Source organism: Brachycentrus maculatus, unplaced genomic scaffold (assembly GCF_059751285.1).
Source record: "Brachycentrus maculatus isolate JH-2025_06_01 unplaced genomic scaffold, ASM5975128v1 h1tg000081l, whole genome shotgun sequence".
NCBI classification, from domain to species: Eukaryota; Metazoa; Arthropoda; class Insecta; order Trichoptera; family Brachycentridae; genus Brachycentrus; species Brachycentrus maculatus.
In genome coordinates, this window is record NW_028280835.1 from 1454107 (window position 1) to 1476003 (window position 21897).

General features: G+C 30.4%; 2 protein-coding genes across 2 annotated transcripts in view; both read left to right on the forward strand.

Annotated features, from left to right (window-relative positions):
- The window catches only part of LOC148310966 (uncharacterized), a 201748-nt gene that overhangs the window by 97713 nt on the left and 82138 nt on the right, over positions 1-21897 (forward strand). The window contains exon 2 of the mRNA XM_088257389.1: positions 10681-10766. Coding sequence (XP_088113515.1) covers positions 10712-10766 — 55 coding nt within the window. The 5' untranslated portion in view covers positions 10681-10711. The remainder of the gene's footprint in view (positions 1-10680; positions 10767-21897) is intronic.
- LOC148310967 (cyclic GMP-AMP synthase-like receptor) lies at positions 5329-6765 on the forward strand. The gene has a single exon (XM_088257388.1). It carries the CDS (start codon positions 5455-5457, stop codon positions 6646-6648), a length of 1194 nt encoding a protein of 397 aa, XP_088113514.1. The 5' UTR covers positions 5329-5454; the 3' UTR covers positions 6649-6765.

Genomic DNA, 21897 nt, shown 5'->3' on the forward strand with positions numbered 1-21897 from the left:
TGAAATAAATAATACATTAAAACATCGAATTATTGTAATGGTAAAAATGACAATTTGCGACATATTTTTCATTTATTCATTTTTTACCATTTTTCTCAGCTAAATCGTTGAAATTAGATTTAAACTTTTTGTTATTTATAAGTATATCTTAAATACTCCGCATTCTACACTAAAATTATACAATAAAACAGCAACTTTATAGTTTTTCCCACTTTTTTTTTATTTGATCAGTAACCGGGTTTCGGCATTTTCAAATAAAGGCCAATTCCAATATTTTTCAACTAATCAAAAACAAAATAGTGAAACTGTTCAAGATTTATATCAATGAGTAGTAAAATATACCCATATTTTTATTAAAAAAACATTTACCAAACCCAACATGATCAGGGAATACAGTTGATTAGGTTTCTTAAAATGCGTTTAAGATTTTTTAAAATGTAACGAATAATGCTAAAAAAAGAGCAACTCTATTTTGTCACTTGTCTTTGATCTTTCATCGTGCCATAAATTTTTGTAATTTATAGAAAAGGCATCGCGCGTGTTTGACATTTTCAGAGACAAATACGATAGCGTTTCATCGAATATTCGATGAAAATCACAAAATGTCAAACAAATATTATAAATAATTGCATTAATAACAAAAACTAATTGTCAATGGGACGCCTCTTCATCGAACGAAGATAAATATTATAGAAAGTACAAAAATGTATGCATTATGTCAAAGTCTACTACATTTCATTAATTGGTTTGGCAGTCATTTTGTGATTATTTTATTATTTATTATTATCTATCATTTTTAATTTAAATTTCTCTTTTTATTTTGTGATTCACGTATTTCATATTTCGATATATTGATCAAATTCGTGACACAGTATATGTGAGTTCATTAGACCCAGTTCTCTGTTGGAATAAGGAAAGTTTTTTATTAAGCAAAGATTTTTTTAAATTTATATTTGAATGCAAGGTCCGAATCTTGGATTAAATTTACATACTTGAGACCCGCCTAAAAACATGATTTTATAATTTTTATATAGCTTATAATTAGAACTCATATGTACTGTGGCACGAATTTGATTAATATAATTAGGAGGTATAAAAATTGAATAGTGTGGTTGTCAATCGTGGGTAGAGTTGGTGAATGTTACACGTGTGTAAAGTAATCACTTAACCAAGTCTAATACGGTTTTAATGTCCAAACCTTGTTAATGTCCAAACTTCCATATTCTTCTTCATCTGTGTTGAGATATCAAAAATATGTTTAAAAATTTCACGATTTAAATAAAAACATGACTCATTATCCTTTTGATGATGTAAATGGCGGTATTTTGGTACCAGTATCTGTTGAAGGAGGAGTCAAGGACGAGAGGCAGAAGGATAAGGGCACGCCAAGGACTCTGTTTTAAACGGAAATACCATTTTCCTTTGAAAACGCAGACTTTTAGTCACTTCCATAGAACTGAGTAATAAATCCATTCATGGTTACTCAATGGAATGAGTACTATCCGATTTCCCATTTATAAAATGCTTTAGAAAACCCAACGTACTTCTTTATGTAATCTTCGCAGATAATATATTATACGCACATCCTTACTTACATCAACGTATGAATAAAAACGTATTTTCATGCATTGAATATATTTTTTTCAATCTTTAAAACTCATATTTGATATCGCTTGCGAGTATCATTCATGTAATTACTTTTAAAAAGGAACCAAATAGCTTTTAACGATAAAAAATTGTAAGAAACAAACGTTGTAAAAAATCTATATAAATTATTTCTAGAATTTTCTTAGCAATGTATTTCCAATCAATAAATAAATTCTAATCAACACTTTAAAAAATCTGCCTCCGTGGTGAAATGGTTAGCGTTTTTAGCAACCGTACTGGATGTTCCGGGTTCGATAAATACCAGCAAATGCCAAACTGTTTATATTCCTTCTTCTTGTTATTCACTATTTACGTAAAAAATAATATTGATTTAAAATATATATAGAAAAAAAACATAATAATGTTTTATTATGTGACTGATAAATTTGGTAGATACTGAATATTTCACATGGATATAACTTTATTTGTTAAAACGGAACAAATAAATCCTTTATTGACAGCTGCGTCAAAAAGTGAAGGCAGGATCTAACGTGATTTTGGTAGGTATTAAGAACTCGAAAGGATATTTAATATGACAATAGTGCGACGAAAATAAAATACGCTCAATAACTCAATAAATTTTAGGCTCTTTTCATCGCGCATTCAAATGACAATGAAAATTAATGTAGTGATTACACTGCCACGCTCTTCGCTGGAGATTGGTATTCACCCCTTACCCCTATATGAAAATATTTTTATCTTTTTAACGAGCTTCGCTGAAGGTCAATAAGAGATTTGTAGTTTCTGAATAATGCTAATGCCAGCTTTTAATGCCGCATTTGAAATGTGAAGTAATATGTTAAACTATATGTGAGCTAATATTAGTGGTCCATCTCCGTGGTGATTATCATATTCGGCTACATGAATACTTAAATAGAATTGATTTTTTTTCTCTAATATTTATTCAATATTACTCTGGGTATTATAATGACTAGTTTCAGAAGCTACATATGCAATCTACGCATTTGAATATAAACATAAAATGGTTTATATTAAAATCCGTAGATGAAAGCATCTGTAGCTTTCGAAACTGGTCATTACAATATAAAATTCAAGTGGTAAAAAACAAGTGTTTTATGAATAATTTGATGTAGGTACCGAAATGTGATTTATAATTTTATTTTAAGCAGGATCGTCTGCTCAGTATAAAGGAAGATGTACCTACAATAGACATCAGACTTTGATAGCCGACATAACCCATCTCATCGAGTGACAGTTATTTAACTACCAGACATGGTAATGAATTTAACATGACATGATATAGGGGTTTTTCCAATTATTTGGTGAAATTGGATTTGTCCTCAAATTAAGACATTCTGTAAATTCTACGATGATTTCCTTATTATTACATAGCTACGGTTAAAGATGGAGACCGGAAATTGTAAGCATCCTTCCGCCCATGCAGATTGCAAATGCTTTAATCAAGCTCAAAACATAGAGGGCAACCTTGTAGACACTTTCACCTAAAATCTTTGAAAAAATTAATTATGTTAAAGTTGGGTTAAGTTAATTTAGTTAAGGTAAGGTAAGGTTCATTTTTGAGAACCTGGTACCTACGTAACAGTTACCCATTAGTCACATACTTACTTAGAATGAGTAAGGTTTTTTTATTTATTGGTTATCATAAAATTTCCTCTTCCATATCTCGAAGAGACCTTTTTACAAAACCTACTTTCTTAGAAACATTTACTTTAAACAAAAACAACCAAAATATTATACAATGTTAGATAGACAATATAAAATAGCATGATTAACAAAATACAATTCAAATAATAATAACAATTCAACTATTCAAGTTTTAATCATTATTCAACTAGGTATGTAAAATTTACGTTAGACCATAGTGCTACCATTTCTGGACAGGGCATCCCGCAATACGTAAGGTAAGGTAAGTTTAGTTTAGGTTAGGTAAGGATAATTTTTGAGAACTTAGTACCTACTTTGAATAATAATTTCGAAACGTTTCGTTAAGTTAGCTTGCATTTGACATTATTTATGAAAAGGTCACCATAATGTCTTTGTTTATATGTAATACTTATTCTATTAAGCCGAGATTTATTAAAATCCTTAAATCCTCCACGACGAATATTTGTAAACCTCATCTTTTCAATTCTAAGACGATCTTTCAAAGGCGATAATAATTTTCTCTCGGTCTTCACTCTCTGTCAAATGCTGACAATCAAAAGGGCTTCCCAGATTCATGTTTTGACAAAAGCTGACATGGAATACGAGGAAAAATAACATATTTGAAATAAGGTATGTATGTATTTATGAGAGGTACTCATCGAGTTTAAATACAATTAATTTTAAATAATTTAGCCTGGATGCTGAACGCTGACTTCTGAATGCTGAACTCGCAGACATCCAAATAAGAATACGACCGGCTGCGCAAGGGGGCAGATGTGTCTCTGCCTACAGTCTACGTATTAATTGAACACCCCTCATATCTTCACGGTGTTATTTTTATATTTTTAGGTTACCAAACCATAAAAGTCATATTCGTAATGAATGTCTAAATGGCATTCTTCGTTACAATCTTATCGCTAATTCTTATCACTGTTTAAGAGGAAAGTATCATTTTCTCAATTGTAAAACATTTTCATATTAGGTACAAGGATTTTTATTACATAAATCACAAAAAACTCAGTTTCAGAAACACTTAAAAATTGTTTTGAATTGTAGCGAAAAAAAAGCCATATAATCACTTTACTTACAGGGTGGCACAAAATTAATCACTCTATCGGAAGATGTTATAATTTTTGCAAATGGTGTCGTACGTCAATAATATTTGACATCTGTGAACTAGACAGCTGCAGTACACAAACAGATTTAAGGTGGCACAAAATTAATCATCCAATTTTTTATTAATTACTTTTTGACTAAATAAAAAAAAATCATGAGAATGATAATAATTATTTGGACCTTTACAATTTTTTCTATTAAGAGGAAAATATGATATCCGTCTAGTGTTGATAGATATTTATGCCCGTTTTATCAATCTTTTTGTGTGTGTGTGTGTGTGTGTGTGTGTGTGTGTGCGTGTGTGCGTGCGTGTGTATGCGTTTAAGAACCTGACTACCCACTTAAAATCGTCATTTTTCCTTCATGACGCATTGTATCAAAATTCTTGTTATACCATTATTTTTATATTACACCAAACGATAAAATGCGTTCAAGTTCACAATAATTAGTAAATATTGTCATAACGTATTATATCAAATAGCGAAATTTGAAAAATATAAACTTGTATTTTTTGTTCGTGCCATTGCATTGGCTTGGCATTTGTATCGCGAACTTCGTTGGAGTAAAGTCATCACGCGTTGGTTAAAGCAGAGATCTCAAACGATCAAATTCATGACTAAGTGCCGGTCGTGTTTCCAAGCGTTTTGAAATTTGACTTTTTAAAATCATATGTAAAAAAAAAAATTTGTACACAACTCCTTTTTCGAAGTATTTTTTTGTCGGTATAAAAACGGCGTTTTAAGCTAAAATTTCAATTACGTCAAATGTCAGTTGGATTTAAAGCAAATTACATATGTTGCTATTTAAAAATGGAATCCAGACCGAAATGAACGCGCGCGTCATCAAGGTCAACGTCCTCATACATTGATATATCGATACAAGCAAACAACGTTAGTGATACCAAAAACTAAAAACTGTTTCAACGTATGTAATGTTTCAACCCGTTTCCATGTTTTCATTATTACAACTGGTGATAGTTTAGTGACCAAGCGACTTGACTTCTACAACCAAATTTAAGTGATATGTTAGACGGCTTAACATCTGGGCAATATTGATTTGGACAAAATGGATGCCGTGTTACAACATGTCAGTAAAAATATATCGATTCACAATAGGAACAAGAACAAGTTTTCCGATGCATTTATTGAAGTTTTTAACGAATTTAATAAGCTTCTCAAAGATACGGACAGTTTTCTGTCGGATTATAAGAAAGTTATGAGCACTGGAAGTTACTTTAATAATATTAGAATTGTATTACCGAATGAATTTGATATGATGCTTGGAATGAAGCTACCCGCAGAGTTGGAAGTAAACATATTGAAGTGTAAATATCCCGGATACGTTCAACTCCAAGCTAAAGGACTGCCAAAACTTAAGAAGATGCAAAACTGGGATAAATATAAGAGCATAGAAAAATGGACGGATGACCAAGATTACATTTTACAAAGTAAATTTTCTAGCTGGTTCCAGGGGAATATTACTAACGTACTAAATCGACTGTGTAATTCCAAAGGAGAAAATATTCTGCGCTGCCAACTTGACAATTATAAACTGCTGTTAAAAACATCGGGACCTGCTTTTACTTTAAATGTAAAAAGTCTTTCGGACGCAGATATAAAGTTCGATGTCGATCTCGTCCCATGTTTTTCCTTCGCATACCCTGATTGGCCTCCTACAGTGAAAAGGTCAATTTCTTCGCAATTCGAAACGAAAGAATGGTTTTTGATTGCCAAACCGATCCAAAACACTAGGAATAATCGCCAGAGAGGCTGGAAGTTTGTGTTCCCTGGACAAGAAAAAGAGATGTTACACAACCACCCAAATATGAAGAGCATTTTGAGATTCATTAAACGTATACGTGACGTTCAGGAAATGCCTTATATCAAGAGTTACTACATAAACACGTTGTTTTTGTGGGAAATTCGCAGTCAACGTTCAGAATTTTGGGAGCAAAAAATGTCGGTTTTATTCGTTCACATGCTGAGGAGACTACACGAACAAATTGTCAAACATTCAATTTTATCATTTTGGGACCGGAGATTAAACTTTTTGAAGAACTTATCCGACTTCCAATACGAAGATTGTATTATTAAAATAGAGAGAATTCTTTTTCATGACATTATTCACAGCGAAATTTTATGTAAAAAAGATATAAACAATTTGATCTATTTTAACAGTCACCGATCTCACAAACTTTCAAATTATTGCAAAGATTATTTTGTTATATCTTTCGTTTTTAATTGCTTTAATATAAATTGAGAAACCAATATTTGTAAAAATCATGCAAATTAATGCATTAGTCAAACGTACTTTTTTTTAGTTAAAATGAAAAATAATGTTTTAAATTTGAATTTGATGTTTTGTTTCTTGAATGTTTTCCGCAGATACTTTGTGGTATATTTTTATGTATATTTGATGTTTTGTACTTGAATATAATTAAATAGATTGAAAAATATACCAACCTGCATTTGATTGATTGATGTTTATGTATTCATTTATATGTATGTATATATATATATATATATATATATATATATATATATATATATATATATATATATATATATATATATATATATATATATATATATATATATATATATATATATATATATATATATATATATATATATATATATATATATATATATATATATATATATATATATAAATATATGTTTATATATATATATATATATATATATATATATATATATATATATATATATATATATATATATATATATATATATATATAAATATATTTATATATATATATATATATATATATATATATATATATATATATATTTATATATATATATATATATATATATATATATATATATATATATATATATATATATATATATAAATATATATATATATATATATATATATATATATATATATATTTATATATATATATATATATATATATATATATATATATATATATATATATATATATATATATATATATATATATATATATATATATATATATATATATATATATATATATATATATATATATATATATATATATAAACACAAAATTTATTTTAAAACATGTGAAGTAATTTCATCCAATATCGTTACATTTCAACATCGTTACATCGATTTTAAGAGAACTATTTAAAAGTTATCTTATCGTGTTTACTTTAACAAGAAAGTTGATAAAGGAACCTTCAACCCTTTTAAAGCTGAGAAAGCGAAACGGTCTTGTTTCTAAATTTTAATAAAAAAGCTTTATTATTAAATATGATTACTACTGTCTACTCTTACTGCTACTTTCCTTTATCTGCATCTATTGGTGCATAGGGCACTGCAAAACGGATACGATTATTCGTACTTTTTACCTGTTAAACGAATACAAATTCAAGACAGAGAACTAAAACAAAACTAGAAAAAAAACTATTCCTTACTGAAATTCCACAAAAATATCAGTTACGCCAGTAAGTCAGGAGACCGACGACATAAATTATGTTAAAATAAATTCTTGGTATCAAAGGGTAAACATTTTTTTTCTTATTTCTTTTTACTGTTGAGAGGCGATCCATCTTTTCTTTGGCATTTTGAAAACGATCAACAGGATTTAGGAATAGCTTTTATGTGAAGAAAAATGAAACCAATTTCCTTTCATCGTTTTTGTAATACGCCTTTATAATAGCACTTTTATAAATTTAAAAAATACCTTCCTTTTAACAAATATTTTTTTTTTATTTAACATTTTTAATGTTAATGCTGACATTTATTTTATGTAATGGATGCTATAACAAGAAGTCATTCATACGAAAATCTTTATAAATAAAATTGTAAATAATTGATTTTTCAAAATCCTCCTTAAATATTTCAGTGATTTATTTGAAATTTAAAAAAAAAACGCAAAAAAAAAGCGCGTACGCATTTGCATACGCACGTATTTTGATATATCTGCGACAGCTGTTTTTACCTGCAGAAGGAACTACTACTACTTCTATCATCACGCCGTTTCACTGCAGGGGTAGGCAGAGAGGATGGAACACCACACTCGTGTGTCCTGACATACACCCCCAACTTCCCTCATATCCATACATGCCGTCCGATTACGTAGACTTTTGACACTACCAGATTTTCATGTGAAAGGTAAAAACATGAATAGCAGTTTTTTAACTTAATGACAGCGCCATATGTTGAAAGTAACTGCAATACTAAACATTGATGATGATGGATCAGCGCGCTTCTTGACAGGTACTGTCAATCAGCATTCACAATGTTTTTAAATGTATTGTTATTTATTATTATTAAAAAAAAAAACTATTTTCATTACTGAAAATAAAATAAATTAGAAATGGGTGCTTTCTCTTTTCTTGATATTATTTTAGACCAATCTGAGCCACAGCAACGCGTGAACGGGTATAGCTAGTTATTTTATTAAATAAGCTATTTTTACTTTGATAAAAGTAACTTTGCGAGATGTTTTTATGCATAAAATAAACAGTAAAGATTGAAGAACACCGTGGTTTATTTTAGCAAATCTAATAATAATAATAAAAACATATATGCCTATTTAGAAAAAAGTCTACTTCAGATCTGTACATAACTTTGGCCGGGTAGAGAGTCGATATGGTATCTATGGTTTTTGTAATGGAAATCTATAAAACCACACGGTGCCTAATGTGTATCATTACAAAAAATAAAAACTTCTACGTATTTTTATCGGAAAACGAAGATAAAAATATAAATTACCAGGGTTAAAGAATACTTAGGATAATACTTAATAAAGAAACTTTACAAAAAAGGTAATTTTGAAATAACCTATCACCACAAGTAGTCTTGTCAATCCGACTTTGAATCTGACAAACATGAGTCGCGCGTTTATAAAGCGGCCGGGTCAGGAGTCGTAATAATCGTCGGGTATGTATGAGGAGATGCATGAATGTACAAGAGGCGAAGAATGTTTGCAAAGACAGAGTGGTGTGGCGTTCGATTCTCTCTGCCTACCCCTGCGGGGAAGCGGCGTGGTGGTTAGTTAGTTAGTTAGTCATTTTGAAATTAAACGTTAATTTACCAACCGTTTTAGTGCAGAGATATTTTTTTCAGTACAAGTAGTCAGCACGCTCGGCTACCGTACTGGAGGTCCCGGGTTAGATTCCCAGGGGGGCTGGGTCAAATAAATGTAAGTGATTCTTCACTCTGATGTTTATTCAATATTACCCTTGACTGGTACCTGAAGCGGAGAGCTGATCGCGTTTTCTTCATAAGATAACACTGCATTTATATGATCCAGTGCCCTATGCACCAAGAATGAAAATATTTCTTTCTTATATTACCACTAACCTGTCTCTTAGTCACGACAATCACTACAACAGCATCCAAACAATACTACACGTCACCGCCATAGCATTATACACACACACTTGCTATTACACAAAATGATGATCACATGCAATTTTGGTCGACCCGAGGACCAACATGCACTAGGGGTTGCAGAATAAACATGCACTAAGATCCAAGGTCTGGCATGCACAAAAAACCTAGTGCCTGTCAAGACATGCATACATGTATGCTTCCAAGAATGCCCACAGTCTTTGCTAAATAAGGATTATGTTTCGGAGAACAAAGGACTTCTCCATACAATAGAAGAGGGCCTCAACCGACGTTTTCAGATTTAATAATAATAATAATAAAACCCTTCTCCGCACCCCAATGGTGCATAGGGCACTGCTTCATATAAACGCATTGTTATCTTGATCGTTTACACATGAAGGAAAGGTGATAATACCTCCGCTTCAGGTACCAGTCCAGGGAAATGTTGAATAAATATAACAGTGAAAAGATCACTCATATTTATTTGACCCCCCCTGGGAATCGAACCCGGGACCTCCAGAACGGTAGCCGAGCGTGCTGACTATTACACTACGGAGGCGGAACAAAATTCCAGATTTAAGTATACATATTTAATTTAAATTCACATTCATAATCCATTTCTTACATTAAATTTTAACGAATCATGCCTTAAACCTTTACCATAACTAACATGTAATTATTATTATAATACAATAATTAAACTCATTCAATTTCAATTCATTTTGTCAGAAAAATTATATAAATTCATGATTTCCAACTCCTTCCTTGTTGTGTATATAACATAGAATTTTGTCTAGCCTCACACCAGTCTGATGATGTCGGTTACGACGAAATCCGGTTGCTGGTCAAATAAAATTGAAATGAAAAAAATTACATAGTTGTTATTTTATTTTATAAAATAAGGATCTAATATTAATTATGAAAACTTACTTGTTTCAGGATTTGGAAAGGCTTGGACCACTCCAGAATCATGTTGTGGATAATGAGATTGAGAGGAAATAACAACAACCGGGTGGCTGCTTCCGGTAAGCCATTATTTTATGTTTATTGTATTTACAGCTAGTACCTTTAACGATATTAACAAAATTATGTACAGCAGAGTCTCGGTTATCCAACCAAACCGGATTAATCACGTTGCAACAAAGCGAGCGTTTGTTGAACTACGCTCTTTTGTCAATATTTAAGATTGGAATTTAAGACTGACCGGAGCATTTCGTCGTAACGTAACATGTTACGATGATAGCATTCAGGCAGTCGGTACACCGAGCCGAGCCGCTCGTTCCGAATGCTCTATCCGAAGTCGGATTCAATTTTTGGTCAGTACCAAGGTTGCCAATCTGTGGTGAATTCCCCGAACTGCGGGGATTTTTTTTTCTTCATCTGGAGTAAGCTGTAATTTATTAAAATCACACAACCAAGAATCACACCTTCGTCGTCCGACATTTTAACTACGAATGCGAAGATTCATACAGATTTTGGGTTATTGATTCTATACAAATTTAATACGGATTTCTAGACTGTATTCAGATATTTTGGTTTGGCATATGGCAACACTGAGTACAAGGCCACAAGCGAGCAGTTGTGTTCTAAACGAGCACTGATCGCGGCCAGTCAGCGATGCCGTAACGTCGTAACGTAACATGCTCGCCGCGAGCGATGTTACGACGTTACGTTACGATGAAATGCTCCGGTCAGTCACCACCCTAAGAGAACCATACTGGTGATACCAAGCGTTTCCGCATATTAACTCAATTTCGAATAGTTTAGGCGATATATCGCTCACTCCTTTCAACAACGTCAAATATCAAAAAAACTTGATTTTTCAGGAGATCGTTTTTAATGTTTAAAAATATAATACAATGTTTTAAAAATAAATATCAAGCCACTTATTGAACTTTTTACTGTGCCACAGATCTTTTTAGGTGAAATTTGAATGTTTTTTCTCCATTTGAAAAATATTAAATTTATTTAAAAAAAAAAAATTAAACAATACCTTTTCTTCAAAATGCAAAAAACAACTATTTCTGCCATATAGCGGGAAAACATTAAGTTAAAAATATGCCTCTTTTGGTGGGATATAGTACATTTTCTGGGCATTCCGAAAACATGCACAAGTGAAAATTGACGATTTTTGATATATGGCGTTGTTGAAAGGAGTCAGCGATATTTGATGCTAATATTTAAATAAACGCCTTCTATTTATTTATTGATGACATTAATGATGAGCCGCTGAGGCTAACAGAAGTAGTATGATATTGTAAATAATAAAAACACAAATATTTATGTTTTTTAAAAAAGAAAAATAATGCCTTGCTGCAAAAATTTGTAAGTAAAGAGTTAAAAACACTGTTTATAAAAATACTATGTTGCAATCCCACTTATTCAATCAAACATCTAAATTCAATTGTCGAAGGTTTGTGTCTGTTTACAAAAATCAGTCTCCAAAAAGCAGGATTGAGATAAACACGGGAAAGAAAATGAAAATACACAACAGAAAATGGGATACGGGATAGAAAAAAAACGAAGCGACAATGGACGAAAAAAATGGCGGGTGTTTCCCTCGCTTTATACCCTCTCCAATCGACCGTTAAATTGCTCACATTAGAATTTCGGAAGGGTCACTTCCACGTTTCTAGGTTAGGTTATGTTACACCATCGAGTCTAGGGCCCACGTACGACGATAAAGATTTTATTTTTGCAAACTGCGGAAAAAGTACTTATCGCCCTCGGACGGTAGCCTGTAGGTATGCTGAGTTTCTTTTTGTCGTTTTTAAAATGCTTTGTCGTAAAAGTGAGTAGTATTTTTTTTATCTATTGTGACACGTGTTTCAATGCATTCCGCGTCAATTTTAAACTCCGTATTAAAATCAAAATGCGGTATGCATCGAAAAACGAGTTACAATTCATTACTGTGTCGGGTTGTGGTCCCGTGGTTAAGGTAGTGAACCGAGAAACTAAGACTCTTGAGTCAGAGTTTCTCGGTTCGAATCCACTTTGCCACAATTGATACCTATTTCTAATAATGAGCTGCTTAGGCTCACATAAATAGTATGAAATTGAAGTATTTTAGTTAATAATAAAAACACACACTTGTCTTTTTTAATTTTCTTAATATAGATTATAAGAAATAGTGGTATTTAGCAAGTCAAACATAATTTAAAAAAAAAATAGATTACCACAAAGTGACTGCCAAATCAATTGATGAAAGTATTAAAATATGTATGTAAGACAAATTACGAGCGCATATTTACTCGAAATAGTGCGAGGTTTTTAAATAAATTTTCGTGTTTCGACGACTCGGTGGTTAAAAAATACGGTTAACTACTATCGGTGTTTAACTGCAGTGGTAAGCAGAGAGAATAGAACGCCACACTCTTCTGTCCTGACCTACCCATATACTAGTCATATTTGCTCTCCGATTACGTAGACTTTTGACGCCACCAGATTTTAGTTTTTTTTCTAGACTTGCCAATTATTTTTTGGTCGTCCTCGTTCTGTTCTCCTGTTCATACAATTACTACAAAAAGGAGGAGAGTTGCAGTAATTGTATGAAGCTGAGTTCGTACCCTTTCTCTATCACAACCTAATTTATATTTCCTAGAACATCATTGAAGTTGTAAAAAGCCTATTAACATTATTTATTCATATTTGAAAATACAACGGAGAAAATGTAAATAAAAACAACTTAATTAAATCAAACTGCATCTTAAAATTTAATAAAAATAGTATCTCTTCTTTCTTTCCTACTCCCTAACATATCTCTCAAAATTTTACCTAGTTTCAAGGGGTTAAGGCAGTAAGTGGAACTTTTCATCACACAAACCCTTTCTCAATTTGTTTACACCGTTTTACTGGGACGATGAAATGTTTATGACAAGCATTTGATTAACCCACACCGAATAAATTTGTTTTTACTTCAATACGCTAAAGGATAATATTTTATATGTTAGTATAATTTTTAGCAAGAAAACGTGTTAAGTGTGTTATTTATGAGTATTCCCTCACGAGAACTATAATTAAGGTGTTAAAATATTTCGTACAACCTAAAATAATTATCACAACGCAAAACTTTTGCTTGTTGTTTATGCTAAAGTGCTTCATTTGCCATAAATTAATTTGGTAAGTTAAATAAGTATAGTCGTAATTCGGCTAGCAAATTTTTCCCCTAAAGTTATTGATTCGGCGAACGAATTAAGGACTGTTATCAAGGAGGAAAATGAAATGAAATTAAATATTATGTAATACGTCGTTTCAAAAGTTTGTATACTAAGTGGATTTATACTATCGATTTGACACTTATAGATGTGACATTTAAAACTTCTACGACAGTTTTTTTTTCAATCTGATAACGACTAACAATGGAGTAAAAAATGAAACCTTACATCAACTCTAACACTAATATGCCAATATATAAAATCGATTAAAAATTGGCAAAGTTCTTAGGTTAGCTTTTAAAATTAAATTCTTCATTTTTCATTCTTCCATTATGCATCACAGTAAAATTGAGAAAAAACCTTCCTTTTATATTTTTTCGTAGATCAAATGAATATCACGAAGTTTGCCGTTCTTTTACAAAGAAAAATATTTCATACAAAATAGTAATGAATTAAATTGAAAGTTAAAAAAAAATGCGTAATGAAAAAGTTACCTGCCCGTAGCATTTGACGTACCTAAAGGTATTCTTGAAAATATATAAATGGTACCTTTAGGAATGTTAATAAAAGTTTGTTAATTAAATTTTGTTTGAAATTATTTCATTGTTTCGAAAAGATTGCTTCGTTAATTTGATGAAAATACGCCTCGCATAAAATTTTACGATTTCATAAAAATATATATAAACATATTTCTTTATAAAGATATCTTTATACCTATTTAATTTTTATTTTTGTCAGCACACGTTTTTATCGCACTATAACAAAAGCTTTCAATTTATGACGATATTTATGAATTGCATGAATTTTATTTTAGTGTTTTATAACATTATTTCAACAGTGCTTTCAGTAATTCAACGTACAATAAAAGGATAAACCACATTGGAACAGATGTTCACAGTTTAATAGTGAACATTTAGTAATCAAATCTTGTAAAATCATAAATTATCTTCCCAACGTTTTGGACATCCTCCTTCCAAGAGTCTTCCCCAAAAATACCCATTTTTACAACGAAAAATGTCAAGTTTTAGAAGATAGCATCGTTTTTTAATTTCTTCGTTGCTTTATATCATAGTGGGAAATATTTTTTTCTTACCATAATCCGTATCCAATAATCCGTACCGCGCTGGATCGACACAATGATATATTTAAAATGACAAATTGACCTAGAATTGTAATAACGCTCTCAATATATAATAGATAAATCAGTGTCGAAATATCAACCATTTCATATAACTCAAAGAAATTTTTAAATGTAACATTTTCCAGCATAGTGGGTTAATTGCCATTTTCAAAAAATCGTGAAGTAAAAAGGCAAAAAAGTAAAATGAAACATTTATTTATTAATCTATCTAAATAACACCTTTTCCGCCTCCGTAGTGCAATGGCAAGCACGCTCGGCTACCGTACTGGAGGTCCCGGATTCCATTTCCAAGGGGAGACGAATGAATATTGTTTTCAAATTTTAATTAAATATTAGAATGTAAAAGTGTTTTTTTCACTCTAATATTAATTCCATATTATCCTGGACAAAGGGCTGATCACCTTTCCTTAGTATGTTAACGATCAATATAACACTGCGTTTATATGATGTAGTGCCCTATGAACCATGCCTATGTGCCCTATGTGCGGGTAAGGGTTTGAATTAATGAAAAATAACACCTTCATGATTTCATACGAACGTTATCATATCTATGCAGCGTAGATAACGTTAAATATGCTTTCAGATTTTCATTTCTAACGACTAAGGCATTTTTAAACTGATTGACGATTGAAATTTTCAGAAAGCTAATGAATAAAAGTGGAATTAAAATTAGCCACACTACGAATTTAAAGCTTTAACATTCGTTTGTAATCGAAGCCCTGCAATACTAAATATTCAATATCCATCCCCATCGTAATTTCCTCTCATTTTATTTGTCGTAATACCCATTTAGTTTGTTTATCTGCTCCAATAGTTTCACCATTTACGTGTGTATAATAAACTAAATCAAATATGCGAACTTATACAAAACCGATCCAAAATAGAACTTAAGTTTGCACTAAAAGTACCAAAACTTTGTTTTATGTTTGAGAAAAAATATAACAGATGGGTCACAAAACTCTACGGAAAAGTTTGTTGGAGAATTGGTTTCGTTAGACTTTAAGAAGTATGTTCTTAAAAAAAGATACTCATCAGAATTCCAAGTAATAGATAAAAATTCAAGCCATTGTTTAACATCCCTTCAGAATTTCAGAAACAATCATTTCTTTGTAGTTTCGGCTAATTTTATTTGTTCATCTTCTATCTTTTCTCATGTTTACATATTACTTAATACAACTTTAAACCTCCACTTTAGAAGAAAAATAAAAGTTTAAATTAAATAAAGATTTTTTGACATCTCAGTATAATGTCTCTAATTAAATTTATGATGATATTGGCATTTAAAACCATTTAAATTAAAGCAATAGATAGATTAACGTTATTTACACCACGTAGAAACAAGTTATCTTTCTACATAATGTAGTATACACAGATAATAATTTTCATTCATTTTAATATTTTTAGAAAGTTAGTACACAATATTTTGTCGCCTAAAAATTGTGTCGCCTACTTTCAAAATCCGTCAGATCCAATTTCATAAGATTTTCAAATATATACTCTATCGGAATGCCAATTGTGGGTTTTATTGTATAAAATAATTATATACTTGAAAACCCTGCTCAAAAATAATTAAAAACACCGTTGTATTTCAAATTCCGCTATATTATTGGACCTTGCCTTCTGACCCATATCGGCCAATCAGAGAGCGGGGATAGGTCAAAAATTAAGATGACGTCATTATCGGTTTATGTCTTGTGTTTTTTTTTAAATACTGAATAATTTTCTTAACAAATGGGAAAATTCTCTATTTTATAATATTTTATCTTAACATAGACAAATCGCTAAAACATAAATGTTTCCCGGAGAATTTAGCATTTTTTGTTAAATCGACTTACATGGATCTGGCGGATTTTGAAAGTAGGCGACACTATTCTAATACTAGAAATAGAATCATTACATAAATTCACGTGATGTAGGGCAATTCGGAAATAGCATTGTTATTATTACTTATCGTTATTGCCTTTGAATTGACAATTTGTAAGAATAGACATAGATTTTAATACACCTTTATAATATTCTGATACTAAAATACATCTCTTGGCCCAGATTTTGATACTCGAGACACTACAATAATCGAGTAAGCTATAAATAAATCCGAATTTATGAAATACTCTCGACAGGAAATATTATTGAAATTAGAAATATATCCCCTGTTAAAAGTTTACTTTTATTAAGTACAACTTGAACTTTGTGTAACTTTATATGATAACTTTATGTAACAAAATCCCAAAATATAATTAAAATCTCAAAATATTTTTCTTTTGTAGTATTGTCGCTTTCCGGACTGAAAATAATCTGATCCTCATTTTGAAAAATCTAACTGATGTCATTTTATGTGTTTTGAGTAACATAGGGAAGATATTATCGCCACTTTTAGTAATATTTGCCAATTCAAATTAAAATATTTTAAATTTTGTTTTTAATAAGTTATAATTTTTTTCCTCAAAAACATTTTATTATTTATTATTTGTCTTTATTCCAAATATTGAAATGAAGTGTATATGCCTTTACGGTGCGTAAAGTATCAAAAAAATGCAATACAAAAAATAAATAAAAATAAAAACAACAAATTAAAAAGAGTAATGATTGTTAACTAAACGTAAAATGAAAATAAATGAAAATTATTTATGTAAATATGTATGTTTCTTTAAACGTATATGACTGTATATATATGTGTGTGTACACATATACATATATACAGTCGAAGGTATAAGTCAAGGGAATCATAATGATCCCATCTACTGGGTGTACATCGGGCACTATATCTATCCCGTTACGGCTCAAATTATATTTATAAGATAATGTTATTTTAAAATAAGATTATTATATAAAAGATAATGCTATGTAAAAAAAGTATTGTTGATCAAAATATTCATTTTATAAAACACATTTTTATTTCAAGTTTTACTTAGTAAATACCGGAATTTAGTAAGTAAAACTGAAAGTAACTTAGTAAAACTTAAAAAAATAGGCATAGATTTTACCACAAAGTGACTGCCGAATCAATTAATGAAATTATAAAACACGTTTTCAAAAAATGCTCAGAGTTTTAAAAACAGAACACTTTAAGATTGAATAAAAATTAATAAAAAAAAATATTAATACAATGTCTAGATAACCAACGAACAAAGAAAGAACTTTTCTTGAAAAATTGAATTTGGACTTTTTCATGCATAAAATATTTCTTAAGTGGTACTTTTCCCAGACCGATAATTTCGGATAATTTATAACGCGCCTTTTTTGTAAAACACCAACCAAATGATGTGGTAAACAAAGGTTTTTTTCTCATAAGAACGTGTTTTCACTGTTTTTTTTTAACTACTGGTAGAAGAGCATTCAATTCTGGCAGCTGGTAAGATCAATTCACCCATGGTAGTTTTGAGCCTGATCGAAGCGTGTGACGTCCATCAACTAATTTGTCTGGAATTCACAGCTCTTTTAGATACTTTGGAGCCGTATTTTGTATTGATTTATAAGTATAATAAGTATATCATTATCCATGAACATTTCAACTTAAAACATCGGTTTTACACCTGAATTTTCTACTTTACGACGGAAAAAAGAATTTGGGAATCTTCAAAATATTATTTGACTCAGGTGTTTTCATGGGATACTCAGAAATATAACATTTATGAATATCTAAAACGTAGAAAGGATACTATTGTACTCGTCTAAAAAAGAAATATTTCGAACTCCTTACAAGGGTTCGAAAGTACAATGAAAAATGTAAATACCTATATCAATTGGAGAATATCATCCCCTTATAAAAAAGGGTCAAAGGTTCTGTTGTGGCCTTCCAATTATAACATTGGTACCTTTGTCTGATGTTTATGTAGAAATAATCTCAAGTATTACATTCTCATTCATCTTGATATATTAGGAAAGTTTTTACGACAGAAGCAATATCTTTTTACCCGAGGGGATGGGGTGTATTCTTGCGAAAGAAATAAATTGAACACCTTTTTCATGTACCAACAAATAAGGGTGATTTATTGCCCTTATCAAAAGTGTAACAAAAGAGTCACCGCAATTATTATTTTAATCAAGTTTTTCTATTAATCTTCCATAAAAACTTTTTATTTCAAATTGCAATAAAGAACCTTAAGATAGTTTGTATTCAATTAAATATTTTTATGGTTTATATAAATTACATAAAAAGCTAAAATAATATTTTTAAATGAACCAAAAGGTCATCTGAATGAGCAAAATTTAAGTCCTAATGGCTGTTAAGCCATTAGGATTTTAATTTTGTTAGTTTTGTTGTTAAGGTGATTAAAGAATAATAAGAAGAGAAGAATATGGATCTTATATGACTTATATGAGTAATTAGATAACTCGTATAATTCATTTATGCACATCCGCTACCGATGTGGAGCGTATGGAATCCAATACCGACTGTTAGTGACTGGCAAGAACTTCCGATCAATTTTAAAGGTTACCTGTGAAAGGCTGGTTTAAGACATCACTTTATACCTTGTAACACTCACCTTTCTACCTTTGATTGACAACCACACTGCTTAAACTTTTAAAGTTATATTTATGCTTCAATTAACACCATTTTTCACGTGCTACTTTTCGGCATCACCTATGGTTGAGTTTAGTATTTTTTTAAATTAGCAGAGACCTTCGTAAAACGTGCATAAACCTTTATCGATTTTTTTAAGTACAAAGAGACGCTTTAATAAATTTTTTTTCAACTTATATTTTGTTCAGTTATTTATTCACAATAATTTTGTGTGTCCAACTCTTTGTTCACAAATTCTAGGTTTGTCTCCACTTAGAAGTTATTTATATTGATATTTCAACACAGAAAAAGAAAATATGAATGTTTGGGTACTTACAGATCTTACGAACTATCATCTGTCTGGTTTAAGTGATCTCTTAATACACTTGTAACATTTACCATTCTACCTTTGATTAAAAAAATATTTTTTATAAATCATTCATCGTTTGAGTATTTATTTTTCAAACCCTTATCTGCACCCCAATGGTGCATTTGATCGTTAACACACGAACGAAAGGTGATTAGCCCTCCGCTTCAGACTCCAATCCAAGGTAATATTGAATAAACATTAGTGTGAAAAAAACACTTACATTTATTTAACCCCCTGGGAATCGAACCCTGGACATTCAGAATGATAGGTGACCATTACACCACGGACACTAAGTATTTATAATCAAGAAAAAATCTCGTTTTATAATTTGTTTAAAAAAGACGAATGGTTGTTTTATATGGACCCAGTACAATTTTTTGTAACGGATTTGGGCATTTGTCTCCCAACCGCTCGTGTAAACGTATTTATAACCTTCAAAGGGGATGCTTACGAAAAAATTATTGGTTTTTCGCAGAAAGCATACGAAACACAAGGAAAGCGTTAAAACAATAATTGAATCAAGCCTTTTTTGTTTACCTCCACCTTCGCACCGTACATTTTCCAGCGAACAGCAGACTGGAAAGAAATCTCAATACAAACGGAAAACGTACTTTGTTATTTTGTAATATATACGAGTACGCCATTGAAAACGCGCACGAACCAACATTATTTTTCCAGAACAGCTCTGTAACCGAATTGTAAATTTTCTCATTCAAATCTCCATTTGCCAACATTGTGGTTTGTGATGTAGAAATAATAATATAATACGATAACAAACCTTAATATATTTTGAATAACGTTAAGTCGCTTTTCAAGCGAATGTTAACAGAATTCATTATGAAATAATAGCCGCAATTTTGTGAATGAACCACGGAAATCTTTTGTGCGGACATTGGTATTTTTATGATACATGATGTTAAAAGAAAAAAATCTGACATTTCATGTTTGATAACGTGTGATAAATACGAAAACAAAAAAACATATAATGATTTGAAACTTATGTCACTTGTCACCTATAAATAATAAGAATAACAAAAGATGTCATGAAACAATTAGGTGTTAAAAAAGACGTATTTAAATACAATATTTCTGTAAAAATATAAATTGTATGTTTATTTTTTGTTTGAATATAAAAATGAAATACTTTTACAACATCACTTTTTTGAGTTAACGCGACTATTGGTGAAAAAAATGTTTTTTTTTTGCCTGTTGATGAGAATATCGAAACCAATCGTGTTGACGTTTATAACTCAAAAAGTGGTCAAATACAAGTGTTTTTTTTTAAATCTGTAAATCATCGTGTTATTCCATAAAGTTAATGATAAACCAATAAACAATATGTTGTTAGCCCCATGGTTTAAAGTTATAAAATCATTAAAAGACTAAAATATAAATAAAAAACTAGATCTAAATATAATATATATATTTTTTAAATTTTAGTGATTTTTTAATGAAAAAAAAATCCTTTAAGTTCGTTGTCAACTCTTAGCTACTGTTAATGTATTATGTTGATTTGTAGAGTTTTATTTTTAGTCAATCAAATGTCGAAGAAAACTTTTCCCCTTTTGACTTGGATTCAAAAACAGATTGTTTCGTTTAAGGTGAGAACTAATTGGGCATTATCACTTTAATTAACGATAACAAAGAAAGCGAGCGGTCCCCTTCAAAGTTCAATCTTTCGTCAAATTCGTTAATAAAACAGCGAACAAGAGAAATAACAAAATGGAGTTAATGGAAAATAGGGACACTCCACATTGACCTTTAGGGACTGCTTTGTAAAACAATTGTCCGTTCGAAGAGCAAGTTAACACGTGTTTGCCATCAAAAACTTATTAAGAAAGTTCTTTGGCATTTAAACTTCATAGATTTAAGAAACGGTAACAAAATAATGAACCCCTAAAGTTACTCGTAACTTTAAATTTCAGAAATATTCTTTGTTTTGTAAATACACAGTATTTTCTTTTTCTCATTTTTCCGCTCTTATTAA

Excerpts from the sequence above, each read along its gene's own strand:
- LOC148310967 (XM_088257388.1), top strand. The coding sequence starts at position 5,455 with ATGGATGCCGTGTTACAACATGTCAGTAAAAATATATCGATTCACAAT.